At 46.1% G+C, this 16,211-nt stretch overlaps 1 protein-coding gene across 1 annotated transcript in view; it reads right to left on the bottom strand.

Annotated features, from left to right (window-relative positions):
* Positions 1-576: 576 nt before the first annotated feature.
* The window catches only part of LOC135899598 (RYamide neuropeptides-like), a 60,486-nt gene continuing 44,851 nt past the window's right edge, over positions 577-16,211 (bottom strand). The window contains exons 3-4 of the mRNA XM_065428903.1: positions 8,753-8,843; positions 577-2,446 (exon numbers count right to left, since the gene is read on the bottom strand). Of these exons, the coding sequence (XP_065284975.1) occupies positions 2,407-2,446; positions 8,753-8,843 (131 nt within the window). The 3' untranslated portion in view covers positions 577-2,406. The remainder of the gene's footprint in view (positions 2,447-8,752; positions 8,844-16,211) is intronic.

Genomic DNA, 16,211 nt, shown 5'->3' with positions numbered 1-16,211 from the left:
CTAACTAACTAACTAACTAACTAACTAACTAACTAACTAACTAACTAACTAACTAACTAACTAACTAACTAACTAACTAACTAACTAACTAACTAACTAACTAACAAGTCAATGAATTAATTAATTAGCCAACTAGCTAACTAACTGTAATGACAGACAAAATCTGCCAGTGTGACATGGCTTTAATATGTCAGCACAATATGCGATCACATAATTCTTGACAAATACGAGTGAGTTGACATTAATCTTTGGCTCCTTTGGTGCTATAGATTATTTTGCCTTCACTGAGGGACAGATAGAGGAAAGTAGTAAGCAGTGGGCCGGAGAAGCGAACTTCGTTCTTCCACTCCGCACAGGGACGAAGGTCAAGCTCCGAGAGAGGGCAATCAAGATTAGATGCGACGGTGTGATACAGGTCCACGCTTCGTGCTGTGTACACGGGGACCAATACGTTGCTGTGCGTTAGGTGCGACATCGACTTGCTAAGAGACGACAAGCACCTGGTGGCCTAGATTCGCCTGCACGTATCGCGCACCGTGCACCGAAAACATATAGAGTCAAAAGGCAGAAAGCAGGTTGGAATATACGCGTCACCTTTATTTAATACAGAATATCATCCAGCTTGAACGGTGTCCCAGCACGAGAGGATAAAGATGCCGTCACGTTTCGAAGAAGTCGCGTCTTAGGGGATTGTCTCGCAGTTGTGCTCCCTGACTATATAGAGGAAAGATAAGAAGCAGGGCTTATCGCACACAGGGACTTAGGGTTACTTCGCTTTGCTCTACAATAAAGCTTGTCGGCGGCACAAATGTATTCAATCGCCTTCACGTTTGACGCGTGGTGAAAGAGTCCTCGAACCTATAGCTTGTGCTTTAAGCGAGATCAGCCGAAAAAAAAAGGAGCGTCAAGGCAAAGTTAAGCAAAGCGCATAGGTCGTAGGCTAAATGAATAAAAATGACAATGGGGATCGAGTGACAACGGAGAGTCGCTGGGTAAGGGAAGCGCAGTTCTCCGCGGAATAAGGGAGGTTATGCAGATTAACGATGCTGTGATCACCGAACCTCCACACGTCTATTCTTTTTCACAATCCTCTCCCATGCAAATCGAAACTGTCTCGTCGAAATTAACAATTTCGGCGATGTACGTATAGCCCGAGCAATGCGATATTGCACCGTCATCGCTCCAAAAGTCCCGAGCTTTCGCGAAAATACCCGCTATTCGGAGAAAGAAAGTCCCAAAATGCGTTAATTGATAGACGGTGTGGGCCGGTGCTGTCGGCGTAAAGCTTTACTAACGCTATATTTGGCGAGCTCAGGTAAGACGCTTAAGCTCTATAGAGACTAGTGATTTCGCTCTGAACTTTCAAATGTTAATGGCGCCGTTAGAATGCGGACGTTCGAGATTGTTGCACTTCACGGCTGGACGAGTCCTCAGCCCGCCTAGGTTTGCGGCTAACATAATTCGACGCGTTTTCTAAGAGGATTACGAAAAAAGGCCTGAAAGGCTTGGACGACAAAGGCGCGCATGCTTGGACGAAATAACTCGCGAAGTTCTCGGTGAAGGAGCGCCCGATTCAGGAACTTAGAGCCAAGCGGGACACTCGTCGCGAAACGAGCAGCCCAATTTGCATGAAACACACTTATGGGAACCTTCGGCCGAACAGTGTTCGAGACGCAGCGCAGCCGCTTGGTGAGCTTCTGCCGGCTAACTCCTTCGCTCATCCGGGGAGGTCCTCTGTGATTACAGAAGCGTCGGTTCTGCACTGTGAGAGGCTAGGCTATCATACAGGCAACCAAGAAGCTGATGACAAACCACGCGACAGCGCTCATTCTGTCATTTCGTACTCTTCCTTCCCAAGTCTTTATTTTCCTTTTTTTGGCTCAACAATGTATTCATTAGATCCCAACCAACTCGCCCAGCAACAAGTTCTACTCAACGACAAACCACGCGTCAAACGTGAATGTACAGTCGTTTATTTCAGCACTGGATGGTGCGGTCCAATCTAAAATGAAGTAAATGGGGATATGAACAGTATCTAAATGCGCACCGCGATACTTTCACTATGCGCATTAATATTTGTTCGCAGAAATATCCTCCAGTTTTCATTGTTCGCGAGCTCGGAATAATTCTCACAGTCAAGCTTATTGGATACTGCCTCGTTTTACAAATAGACTATAGGAGGAACGAATGTAACTTGCTTTTCTTAACAGGATGTCTCGTTGCTTAGCACCTCGTGGTTTACTATACGTTGTATTAGCTAAAAGAAAGTAGGCAGGATCGGTCGAAAAAAATGGGTGTGATGCCGTTTTCCTTCGTCATGTCTTCTTGCGCTTTCTCATTGTAGCGAGAAAGATCGTGGAGAAGTCGTGTGTCGCCGCCGCTAGAGGGGTCGGCCGGTGGTCGCTTTCATTCGAACGACGTGTCCTTGTAATCCTCGGAGGCTTTCCTGGAACAATAACAACAACAACATACAAAATGAACGCCAGTTATTCACACAACGCATAGTCATACGTGCCATACGGCATACAATAAAGAGTATCGCTTGCAGAAAACTGCACCGGCATCTTATGTTTTACTATGAAAGTATTTTTAATAAAAAGAATGGTTTTCTCAGGCATATCTTTCATGAAGATGAGTCTGGCGGGCTTGCGATGCGGGGTCACGGAACCCGGAGTCACGGAGCCCTTTAAGTTCGAAAAATCGGCGTGCTAAGCCCAATATAGCCTGACTTGTTGAAAAAAAAATGAAGAGAGAGAGAGAGGCGCGTGCTTCGCGATATGGCCCGCTATTGTGACATGCAAACAAGACATACGCTTGCAGTATCAGACGCGTTGCCTCGGAACTTCTCGCAGGTCACAAAAACACGCTCAGCGACCGTTCTCCCTATCCACTTTTCTTTCCGTCGTCAAAGCTGTATTGTGTGTATTTTCTTCACTTTAGTGCCAAATGCGTGTAATGGACTCGGGAGCTCGCTATCACCATTTGTTTCTTTTTCCTCTTAGTTCTTTTCTTGTTTTCGGGAGGGGGAGGCGGAAGGTGGAGGGGAAAGTGGCGCATTTATCGCGGAACCTCTTTCGGACAGTTGACAGGCTTTCGCGATAAACCGTCAGGCCGCTGTGTTTTCCTGAGCCTGAAGTGCCCTACGACTCTATTGAGGGGACAACCTAGGGTCTTAGTGTATAGCGATCGACGAAGTGGCGCAATTGTTGTCTATACGCAGCTGTGCGACTAGTCATAATTACAACCACGTGCAGCGCGAAGGACGTGGACTAATAGAGGCGATATACAGAACGCTGGTTTTAATTATGAATAACGTGGGTTTATTTATGAATAGTCAACTAGCCCAAGTCTCCAGTCTTGCGCGGCCACGTGGAACCGTTTGAATATGTGTAAACTATAAGTGTTCTCGTATAAGCCGTTGTTGTTCCCTAAATGACTACGACGCACTTGAACAAGACCGTGAACGTCATATCCTCTGGAAATATCGCCTATATTGTCGTTTTTAACCTTAGTAACGACGAAAACGGCGCTAACTTCTGAGGCGGTGGTATCGAATGAATGAGTAATCAGTTAATAAATAGCTAATAGTTATTTCGATAGTAATCTAGTTTCTAAGTGGACTGACGTTTTTTTGCATTTCGCCACTATGGAAGCGCTAACCGCGGCGGCTCAGTGGCTGTGGCGGCATCCGTTTTTTTGATGAGAGAGGAATGCAGTAATGCTCGCGTACTTTGAGCCCACCACTACGGCGTACCTCACCACCCATTTTGCAGGTTTGGGACGTCAAATCCAACAAATAAATTCGAATGCGACCTTGGAGGCCAGGAAGCGAACCTACGGCTTCATACTCAGCAGCAGGACTAACTAACTAACTAACTAACTAACTAACTAACTAACTAACTAACTAACTAACTAACTAACTAACTAACTAACTAACTAACTAACTAACTAACTAACTAACTAACTAACTAACTAACTAACTAACTAACTAACTAACTAACTAACTAACTAACTAACTAACCAACCAACCAACCAACTAACTAACTAACTCACTCACTCACTCACTCACTCACTCACTCACTCACTCACTCACTCACTCACTCACTCACTCACTCACTCACTAACCGACTGACTGACTAACTGAGTGACTGACTGACTGACTTGGTAAGTAACTAACTAGTTAAGCTAATAATATGAACGAATATAGCAAAGCTCCCCGGCAAACTACCGCGCCACAACAGTTGGTACACCGTCTGACCGACGCTGCCGCGGGACAGAGACCGCGCACGTTTACCATTCCAAGCTTTCCTTTTAACTCGGCGTTCTATTATATATGACTTAACATGCGGCCGGGCTGGCTGTTTCCATCTATGGGGCCAAATGGTGTGACCATTTATATGCGGACCTCATCTTCCTAATCCGTACGCAACCATGGTCATCGCTTCGCATCGTCGTCTTCTGCACGTTACAGCTATAGCTTTCCTGAAATAGAGCATCGGCTCAATGATTGCTTTATAATATAAGTAAAGGTGGCGCTTTGTTTCCGGCTCCCTTGTATTTTTCCTCTACGTTTTGTTTGCTAACGGACCTCTCTGTGGCGAGGTCAGTCTGTCGGACTTCCGGGAGGCGTTGCGGAGCCATGGAGTAATGCGCGCGAGCGTAGATAAAACCGCTGGCAGCCGCAACGCGCCAGGCACGCTCTGTCGTGCACGACTGTCGGTCGCGTGATGCGCCACTTTCGCGCCGGAGGAAACACACAGACATCGCTATCGCTCTGTCGCTTTGTTTTGTCACTTTACTCCTCTCTCTCTCTCTCCTAGCTTAGGTTCCGCGCTTGGCGAGTGCTCAGAGCACAGCGCGACATCGGTTGCTGGCTAACGAGTGCACAATTAGCGCGCCCTGTGTCTGGGTGTCGTGCCTGTGGGCCTGGAGTCCAGACGCACGCCGCACTTCACGAAGAAGTTGCACCGTTCGCAGAGAGTTCTGCAAGTCTGGGCAGCACTCAAATTTGCAGCCTGCTGTTCCGTACGGTGCAGCAAGAACTATAATAGGGCAGGTAAAAAAATAAAGACATCCGCTAAAGCAGTTATATCAGAAGGCGCGCAAACATGCCCGGGTCATTCGGTATCACTGCTTTCAGTATCTTTTATACAGCACCTCTCCTATGTTGCTTTTGTTTCTTTATGTCGTTAGCTTATGCTGAGTCGCCGAAACGTCGTTAAGTGAATTGTCAAGGGGCCTCTGTTTAAAACTTCACGTTATGTACACCATTGCAAGTCTACCAAACCTTTTCATGACTAGTCGTGAAGGTTACCACAGAACTAGGTCGAATACCATAGAACGAGGCACTGGCTGACGAACGTTCGTAAACGGCCTAACGTTGCGGCTGCTGCAGGAACGCTAACGATGATGGGTAGGTTAGTATACGTTCTATGGCATACGGCAGTAATAAGGATACGAAGTCTGAGAAAGGCTTCAACCGGCAACAGGGGCCTTTGGTTATGGGATCATCCTGTCGTGTGTCCCGCTGCCACCGCTCATCTGTGGTCACCATTGCCAGAAAAGCGGAGGAACAGCCGCCGTGTAATGGCTGCACTCTTGGCCACTCCAGTGATAACGATGAGCTGCTGGCCTCGTTGCCGAGAGGTGCCATCGCAATTTCGTAATTGCCGTATACGAATATCGTATCGTATGTTTTTTTTTTTGCCTATTTGGCCTTGACCTCATCCAAAACAAATAGCAAACAAACAGACAAACAAATAACCAAGCAACCAAAGAGAAACAGATAGAAACAATAGACAGTTTTAGAAGAGCGTTTGTCGCCTTACGTTCGTTAAACGTAAGCACCTTTGCGGGACGTTACGGTGCTCCTCCTTTCAAGTCTTTTAGCTTACCGTACCGAAACGCAAACGTAAAGAAGACGTTATAAAACAGGGCGCCGTCTGGTGCATCGTACCAAACGTATCCAAGCCAATTAAGACGATCCATTAGCAACCATCCTGCTGTTGCTATGCGGACGCGTCTCGTTAGGTCTACGGGCGCCAGAATCGCCGAGCGATCTCAGAAAATGGATGCGCTTTGCGCTCATAATTAACCTTTAAGATGAGTTTAGAGAAAGCGAAGGCTTGTTAGAATAGTTACTGGCGATCAACGCGAGCGAAAGCGTAGCCATCACGACAATTCACGCTGAAGCGGGAGCCATGGGTGCCGCCATGTTTGACAACGCCATTTCTTAGCGTTCGTTGACATCACGAACGTTAAACTCGCAAAATAAGGTAGGTTATCATAGCACACGTAAACCACAGAAACCCAATAACGTTCGGAGCATGCGCAGTGAGGACGACGCTATTTCTTTACGTAAGTAATGCCTTTACATTTGATTGCAAACGATATTCTAAAACTGTCTAATAATAGGAATGAAAGCAGGGATGTTAACCAGCTGAAAAAGAAAAAAAGAAGAAAAAGAAAGAAAAAGAAACGTCTGGTTGGTTATTTTACTCTGGGCAAAAGAAAAGGAGGCGTAGAAACACGAAACGAAGTACTTACTAAAGAGAAATAAGTGAACAACCTAACGAAATAAGGGACAAAAGCAAAAGAAGAAACAAACGGAACCTTTCTGAGTAGCATTTTGTGCCTGTCTCACGCTTGCGCGCACACACGCACGCACACATGCGCGCACACACACACTCTCTCTCTCTCTCTACCTCAATTTCTCCACAGCAACCGTCGCACAACAAAACACCAAATGTTTGAACGAAGCTGAGATCGCCAGAGGCAACAAATGAAGTAAAAAAAAAAAAAGAATCGGCACGCGAGAGAAACGTTGATAATGCATCTTTCCGTGTGACTCCTTAATAAGGAGTGCCCATCCCCGAAAATTTACTTCTCTGACTCGGAAATTTAACTTCGTGCTGTACGCGACAGCGGAGGTGCAACATTGTGACGCATCTACTTCGCAAACAGAATCTGACCCCGACCTCCTCATACTCTCGAAGGGATAACTAAGCTGACGCAGAATGAACAGACATAGTGTTGCGGCACTTGCGTAGTTGCCGCAACGTGTCAAGATGCGGTGTTTATCGATCATCATAATCATTTATGAACCTGTCGGTGCACCACGTAGCGTTTGGAGGGAATGCTCCGCTGGGCCATCACTTCTCCCTTGGGTGCTGTCGCCTGCCACTTAACTGCAGCCGGCTGTCTGCAAAACAATTGGTTTACCTCCAGTGCGCGCTCAACGGCATGAGGGAAAGGTAACGACGCACGGAATGACGTGTGCTGAATCCAATTCCACGGGGTTGTACGGACGCGCGAAAAACAAAACTCCGTCAATTCGTAAGAACACCTTGTGAGAGGAAGTTCCCGGTATCGTTTTATTGTTACCCCTTCCTCATTTGTTACGGCACCAACATTTGTGCGATACTTAAGGCACGCGGCGTCTTGTGAAGGGAACTGCAGCTTAAAGGACTTGCCGTCCCCCTTTGATCATTACTGCAGGCGGTTTGCAGTGCTCACGAAGTCCGGTCAGGTGACTGTGACGCAATTGTACGCGTGTGCTCACGATAACGCTATGCGTGATTCTTCTCTGTTACGCGGCCCATATAGCCCGCCACTATCGCTTATTGTACTTATGAGCGCCTGCCGAAATGCCGGTGCGAGCGTTTCTTTTTTTTCTCGTAACCTTCTGTTTGTCGTCATGGTTGCTGCAACGTGGAGTAACTCATGTTTGAGTATGCTCTGCCTCTTTTCTTGCCGAAGCCCACAAACACGACAGTGACGAGTGTTACGCTTTCTCGAGCAAGGTTTTTTATCGCGCTTAAAGCCATGGACACGGGCGCTGTGGCGTTTTTCAACTAGAGTATAGCAAGTTCTCCTAGCGAACCGTTTTTCATAATCTTAACAGAATGAAAAAAAAAAAGAAACGCGGGGTGGTTTCAGTACACGATTATTATAAATCTAAATTCTTCGTTTTTTAAAGTTTTATGAGATTATCTAACCTGTCATGATAATTACTAAATGACCCAAACGGTTCCTGCATGGTAGTACAGTGTGCTTTGCCATACCTTCAACGGCTCCCTCTGGGCTTCTTTCTTTCTTTCTTTCTTTCTTTCTTTCTTTCTTTCTTTCTTTCTTTCTTTCTTTCTTTCTTTCTTTCTTTCTTTCTTTCTTTCTTTCTTTCTTTCTTTCTTTCTTTCTTTCTTTCTTTCTTTCTTTCTTGACAACTTTATTCTTACGAAGACTTGTCCAAAAAAGGATGAAAAAGCCCCACCCTGCTCCGTAGAAGTTTGCATGCGAGGTCAAGAAAGTGCATCTTTTCTAACCTAGCCCAACCTTCCTAGCCCAATCCTCTATCTTTGAACTCGCTTTGAAAAACAACGGTAAAAGAGCAAAATGAGTCATTAGAGAACTAACGTGTCCGGTTGGTATTCTCCTGGAGTTTAAGAACAAGAAGGGGGGTTGTGCGAGTCATTTAATGCGTAGAGCATAAACCAGGTAGTCCTTTAGAGTAGCATAATGGGTGCCAAAGGAAGGGAAACGTGGTCGTGCAAGCAAAGGAATAATGGAGTAGTGAGATTTTGAAGTTTTCAGGCATATGCTGGACTCAGCTGACGCAGTGCAGGTGCTATCGGATACAACTTGGAGAGGCCTACGCCCTGCTGTGGACATTATATAGGCTGACGATGACCGCCTGCTGCTGTCTAGGCCTGTCTCGATTTTTTTTTTGTTTAGTCATCAGGTTGGGCCGGCTTACCTGGAACACCTGTAGATGTCCGCGAATCCCGTGTAGGTGCAGGATATGCTCGAGTCCCCGAAGAAGTTCACCGTCAGGTCTCTGGATACACCTGGATGGGCGAAGAAAAAAGAAGGAAGTTACAGGGCGCAATGCAGATAAGACACCTTCGTCGTAAGAAGATAGAACATATATATATATATATATATATATATATATATATATATATATATATATATATATATATATATATATATATATATATATATATATAGAGAGAGAGAGAGAGAGAGAGAGAGAGAGAGAGAGAGAGAGAGAGAGATTTGTCGAGGGCCTGGAGGCACGTATGAGCATGAGGTATCTTTTTATAACACTAATTTCTATCAACATTCGATGCGGAAGCGGGAAACTTCCTAGTGAATGCGCTTTTATAAAAGTGAGACCGGCTGATCGACGTTGTTTATTGTACGCCAAGGAACATTCTCTAAACGCTGCCGTCATTTCTGGGCTTCGTTCTTATCGAAATGGGGCCGTTGTGATACACCCCATTATTAGAAGAACATTTGAACTTTATCGTCCCTCGGCCACACCGGTGAGTTCTTTTGGGGTGGACGTCTTCGATTACCTAGGACGTCCTAGATCACAGCCACACTATACTCCGTTCCATACATAGCAGTCAACGCTGTGGAGGCTAGAGAGACTTCTTGCAGTGGCTTCGTTCGCACTTGGATACAGTTCGTTGTTTTTTGACCGCAACTGTGCGCAACTGTTCTTTATATAGGCTCAGTATTGAATGAAACAAGTTTTAATCCTTAGAAACAAACACACTGTGGTATACTGCTGCTAATGCGTTGTTTTAGATCATTAGTTTTGTTGTTCTTTTCGATATTCTTTTTTATTTGCAATCTATCGCGAGAAGCTTCACGTGCATGCTTGCGCGAGCGAACGATGTTGGCACAGAACGAAGCATGCATGGAACGAACGCCCAGCGAAGTATAGACGAAACGCGCAGAGTGATAACTTTCCTTGACTGAACTTCTTTCATAGTTTCCACAGCGTTGACTGCTATGTATAGAACCGAGTATAGTATGGCTGTGTGATGTGTATAATGTGGCTGTATCAGGGAACACATTGAGAACTTTGGTCTTCGGAAATCCGCACGGTGAAAAGGCTTTCAAGAAAGGATATGTTATCATCCACCTGCTTGTATCAAAACGCTACCGAGAAGTAGAACGTTACAGAGAAAGTTCACTCAGCGATAACAAATGGGCGCACTCGGGATTATTCTAGCTCCAGTGACAATGTCGCTTCCTCAACGTTGACACAAATTTATTTATTTAGCGATGAATGCGAGGATCTGCACGCGAAAGACCTTTGACAATAGCTGTCTCCAAAGCTGTTTGACCTACAGGCATCATCTTATAAATATTTCTATGTAGTTGTTCTGAAGCGTCTTTTACAATCAATTTACCGACGAGGCTGATATTTGATCACGCCATTAGCTGAGGCGTTCAAAAGACTGAGGGGATAATGGTTTCGTTTCAAGGTTCCCAAGTAACGAAAAAGACTCATTAGCCTGCGTGATGTTCCAGTGGCTAGGATGACCGGCTATTACTTAACGTCATAGCCGCATTAGGGCCATTCATGGACGGCTCTATACAAAGCGGCCAATAAGTTATAGCTTCTTGAAATACTGCTGAATTGATCCGTCCTCGCTGACCTAGAACCAGCGGCAATGTAACGTATTTTGCAACATAAGTATGCTCAATGTTTAGTACTGTGCACGTGTTCTATGAATTATTGCGGCGCTATATGTAGGGTTTCAGAAATAACGAAAGCAAGCTGCTTAGCCTATACGAAAGAAAAAGAAAAAGCGCACACAAATCCTGCTATATTTTTCTAGGAGTTTCTTAATTTCTTAGTAGGAACGGCGACGTCTTGCAGGTCCACCTGGTGGCATTTTTACAGTTGCTAGTAGGTACAGCGGGGCGTGGCGTTTCTCGCGGCGCTCGCCGTTTCTGCGCAGGCGCGAGTAAGAGCGGGTGGGAGAGAGAAAATATCTCCCACCCGATCTTATCTCCCACCGAGAGAGAGAATGAGAGAGATTGGAGATCTCCGTGAGAAGCCTTCGTTCTGCAATGGACATAAATGATGATGCTGATGAGTTTGGGCCTGCTGTTGCTAAAGCTCTCTACTACTTCGATCGTCTTCAGTATGAGTTGCGTCAACATAGTCTTACGTCCCACGGAAATCCCCGTAATTTCGCGTCGTTATCTTTGGCCAAAATATAAGCAAAAATGTCATTTTAGTAAGGCTGCACACGCCATTAGCCTAAAACGATTCTCAAATATATCGAAATAAGCTTCCTGGATGGCCTCCAGGAACAAGGCCTTCTCTAAACAAATGCAATTAAGGCACCCTCAGGCGCAGTCACTGTATGAGAACAGTTCTGCTTCCTGAAAGGTGTTTCCACCGCACAAACGGTGAACCCAAAACTGGAATACTTTCACAGCCTGACGATGAAAAAAATTACAAATACAGTTTAAGAGTGCGCTTAGTTCATTACACCTTTGTTTATTTTCAGCTGCACTGTGTGCACAGCCTGTCGTTGGAAGCAACATTAATGAGCGTTCGAGGGCGATAACGACTGTTGCGGTACGACAAATACAAGTCTGCTTCTGAGACATTTTTTTTTTTTGGTGACAAAGAGTGCATAAGAAGGTCTGAAAGTACAGTAATACGGAGCACATGAGTGACGAGTACATCCCCTTCTTCCTCTCTCCCCGCACGTGTTCACCCTGTCTGTCTTATTAACATCGAAGTCCCAAAAAGATATCCATGTATTATAATCTTGTGCGGTGACCCATTTCGGCAAGAAAACAAAAAGAACGGGGGGGCTGAGTGGTTTGCGCTTGTTTCGGACGCTGACTAATTGTCTGTCGCCAGTTGCTAACTCGGGAATGGCGAACAGCAGTCAAGATACCCCCCAAAAAGGGCCCCCTGGCGGCACTCGTTAAGGCATCGCGTCCAACCCAATCAACGAGGTCGCGGAAGGATTCTCCCGGAGGCGGTGACGTTACTTGTCAGCTCGCGCAGATGCCTGCAGATAGCGTTGCGAATCGCCGGGTCAGCCGGCTCGACACAGTTCGGGGAGACAAATGACACGCCCAGTTAGTCGCTTCCGATTTTCTGAGCGGATTCAGCGTGCCTTCGCCTTTATTACTTTTTTCCTGTATTTGTGTACGGAAGCCAAGGCCACGCTCCAGTGTTAATTTTGGGTTGTTTGGCAATCGTTCAGCTTTGTAAACTGCCTTTTTTCTTGGGCTGGTCACCACGCAGTAACTTAATAATAATAATAATAATAATAATAATAATAATAATAATAATAATAATAATAATAATAATAATAATAATAATAATAATAATAATAATAATAATAATAATAATAATAATAAAACGCAGTTGTCTAGTATCTTCCATGAACGAATTCCACGGCACACACCCGCCTTTCCTTACCTTTCTGACATTACCCTGCCGTCAGCCTCCAAGAATTACCTAGCAGCTACCGCAGTGATGCACTTAACCTAATTCGTATGCAGATTTGCCGGCTGTAGTTTGACAAAATGGTATTCTGGTATGTTTCAGAAGCGACCTAAAGCTAGCCAGTGCTTGATTTGTGTGAATTAGTGTAGAGGAGAAAAAAAAGAGTAAGAGGCGCACAAGGGTGGAAGTCTTGGGCGAGTTGGTGATTCAATATCGACATGTTTGCACAGCGCTAAAGACGAGCGCCCGTGTTGTGTTCTTCCTTCGGTCCTCGTCTATTTCGCTGTGCAAACATAGAGAGGCACAAGCCACGTTCAATCTCACCTGCAATAAAATTACGTAACAGAGAGAAGGAGGTCTCGGCGAACACCTGGAGGGAAGTCCTGATTTAATTGACTACGCGCCAGTATTGCTCCGATTAAGGCAAGCGCCGAAATGGCACCGAGCCTAACTCGCTCCAGACACTTTGTTTCGTTTTGATCCATTTGGTGCGGCGCCGCTGGGAGTCTATAAGCTTGAATCCACTGCTGGGTAGGGTAGCAAACTGGACTCAGTCTGGTTAACCTCCTTGCCTTTCCTTCTTCCCTTCTCTCTCTCTGAATCCACTGACTTAATGGCCTATAGCACGTCGTGTCTTTGTTTGCTATCGGTACACTTGGGCTTCTTTATGAACGGAAGCTTCGGCAAAGGCCGCGTGTCTGGGGTCAGAGACGGTGAGGTAATCGGATTTACTGCAATAATCCGTTCTAACCCGTTAATTCAGCGTTCAATAGCGTAAAGGCAGAAAATACAGCTAAGGAAGAACTTTGCCTTTTTCTTCTTCCTATTATTTTTTGTGATAGCTTCAACACGCTTGTTCAATATGTCCAAATTGCGCCGTTTCTTTTTAAACACTTATACAGCTCTACAGACGCTTTTAATGCAGGGAGACACCACATAGTGCCGCGTATATTAAGGAAACAGCATATTTCAGCGGCCTTTATGTCTTGACTAGTTAAACGCCAGCACAACACGAATAGAACTGGGTTCAAGCTCCCAAGAATTTTTTTTCCCTAGACCTCTTAGTAACAGCAGGTGTCGGCCAGTCGTGACGTTATACGTATTATAGCGAATGTGGCTGGCCAATGGTGAACAGGTTGCAAAGAACGAGTTTGTGAATTCAGTCACTCAGGCCGTAGAGCTTGTGTGACGAATGTGGCTAGCGACAAGAGAAACCACGAACAGCAGACCAGATGCCTTTTCTTATAAGACAGACCAAAGGCTGTACTTGGCTGAATAATTCAATACCTTTCCTGTGACATTTCTTACAGACGGCAAATATTTCCCATTAACGCCGCGTCATTTCCGTAGGAACAGCGTATTTGTATAAGTATTTATACAGCGCTGCATGCGGAGCGGTATAGAAGAGTGTAGGTTATGATTTGGGAATTCCACCCAGGTTTCATTGCTCCGCAGAAATCGATGACTTAGTTCAGGAACTGAAGGTCAGATTTTATATCTTTTTTAAATTCTAGCCCAAGCTGAGATGCTATATAATTATGTCATGTCACGTCGCGTACTTTCTTGACTTTCTCTTCCTTTACATTTCTGCCGAGGAGTGTGTCGAAAATCGCCAGCTTGAATTTTAGATCATTTTCGAGCGCGCCACTAGTTCTCTTAGGTAACGAAAGAATAGCCAGACTAGGCGAGGCGTCGTAGAAAAATGTGTGCCTTACGTTCAGTCGAACTGTATTGCCAATTCGAAGTCGGCACCCCCACTCCTTTTGTGAATACGGGCAGGTTAACCGCTGTAACGATATTTTCGGTGGTGGTGGTGGTAGTGGTGGTGGTGTTGCAGCAGGCGGGGTTAGTCTGACATACATAGCCGGTAAATGTTCCGCCTGAACCTCCTATGAGTGCCACAGTGTTTGTTTCACCAGGTGTCAAAGAGCGCCGTGTCGCGCATGAAGGCGATCAGCAGTCGTTGCACTTACTTCCTGATGGTCGCAAGCCCTCCGGGGAAAACGACGTCTTCAAAGGTTCGGTGCGAAAGACCATTCTTTTGCAGGCTGTCGAACATCGCTTTCCTTTCTGTGTCAAACTGCGGGCATACCCAAATGAAATGTTCGATGTCGGCGATATCACCACAGAAGCCACAGAACGGGGAAGCGCATCGTCCAGTCTTGAATAACCAAGCCGTGGTGTACGCGGAGTCGGTCCGGATGTGATGCAACAGCGTTGTTGCTTCCCGAGTAAGTCCATGGGTCACACAGGCTGGGTGTGGAGTATGGTAGATCGCCTTAAAGTGAATGCGGATTGCATCCTTAGGGTTCTGAAAAATTTTTGGCATTCTTACTTTTGGGACACATGTCAGTGCCAGGCGTGAAAGAGCGTCAGCCTTTTCATTTTCTTCAATTCCTATGTGGGATGTTATCCATTGAAATTTTACCTTAAATCCTTTGCTGATAAGAACTTTGATCAGTGCTTGCCTTGTAAACTTGTCTCGAGGTAGGCCACGGTGTAATCGTTGTAACGATGATTTTGAGTGCGTTAGCACCACGACGTCACGTTCGGAATAAGCGCGTAGTTTTCGCAAGGTCACGGTAATCGCGGCACTCTCTGCTGTTATAGACGAAACAACGTGACCCAGGCGGCCAGACGATGACACATCAAGGGAGGGTGTGCAGAATGCCGCTGAGCAGCTGTCTGTCTGTGCACACACCGACCCATCTGTGTACTCTTGTAGGTGGCTTTGAAACGCTGTGCTCAAGTGGTCTAACGCACGAAACATTGCTTCGGCAGTTGAAATGGTGCGTTTCGCGGGTAGGTGGGGTACACTGAGGCTGCACGTAACGTCCGAAAAAGACCATGGCGGGTCGAGGCGACTCCGTTTATGCCACTCCAATCCTAAAAATCGAAAGGTGTTCAGCGCCGCATGAAAATGGGAACTAGTTGTTCTTAGCTGCCGGAGAAGCGCCGCACCTGCGGGGGACTCGCGTAGCCTTAATGGCTGCACCAGCAAGGCCTGAGATGCCAAACGGTGGAGTTAAAGAGGCTTCGCTTCATTACTTACCTTTTTGTTTTAAGCCGCCTGAGGAACTCCCATCGCCAAGCGAAGTCCCTTTCTGTGCACTGCCTCCAAGCGCTCGAATTGGCTCGGTGATGGTGATATCAGCGGAAGCTGATAAAGAATGCGGCTTGTTATCAGTGCAGCGTTCAGTTTAAGCATAGACATAGGATTGTTTCCCCAACGTGCGACGAAGTGCGTTGACTCTTTGCATTGATGCAGCCACCACACATTTAACTGCGCCTCGCCAGAGTAGCTTGCTGTCGATGGTGATGCCCAGGAATCGAACACTAGTGGCACGACGAATTGGATGGCCTCTAATATTTAGTGACAGGCGGGTTGACTTGCGCCTCAATCCCGCGAAAAGCATGAAGGCAGATTTTTCCGCTGATAAGGTATGCCAAGCCTCTATAAGTGGCGATCGATGACGGAGATTGCACCCTGGGCTATCCGTGCCAAACGTTTACGTTGGTACTTCGAGATCCAAATGCAGATGCCGTCTGCGTAGATGGACATTTTAACAGCCGTCTAACCTACCTTCAGTGCATCTGGAAGGGTGGCCATGGCAGCGCTAAAAACAAGGGACATAGGACACTTCCTTGCGGAACGCCGAGGAAAATTCGGCGTTTTTCGCTCATTATATTTCCGAGCTTAACCTGAACATGTCACTCTCTTACAAAATTCGTGGGCGAGTCGGAGAGCATTTCCAGAGACACCCAGGGCTTGGAGTCCGTTGATGACGCTAGTATGAAGCACACAGTCATATGCGTTGGTAATGTCCATAAAGATGACAAGTGTAGAAAGGCCGTCGACGCGAAGGTGCCCGATGTGCCTTAGCAAGTACTCGGCACTCAACTGTGGAACCGTGGACGAAATCCGGTTATACACGAC

Source organism: Dermacentor albipictus, chromosome 4, assembly GCF_038994185.2.
Source record: "Dermacentor albipictus isolate Rhodes 1998 colony chromosome 4, USDA_Dalb.pri_finalv2, whole genome shotgun sequence".
Taxonomy (NCBI): domain Eukaryota; kingdom Metazoa; phylum Arthropoda; class Arachnida; order Ixodida; family Ixodidae; genus Dermacentor; species Dermacentor albipictus.
The sequence above is the reverse complement of the archived record's forward strand: the minus strand, read 5'-3'. Positions and strand labels throughout refer to the sequence as shown.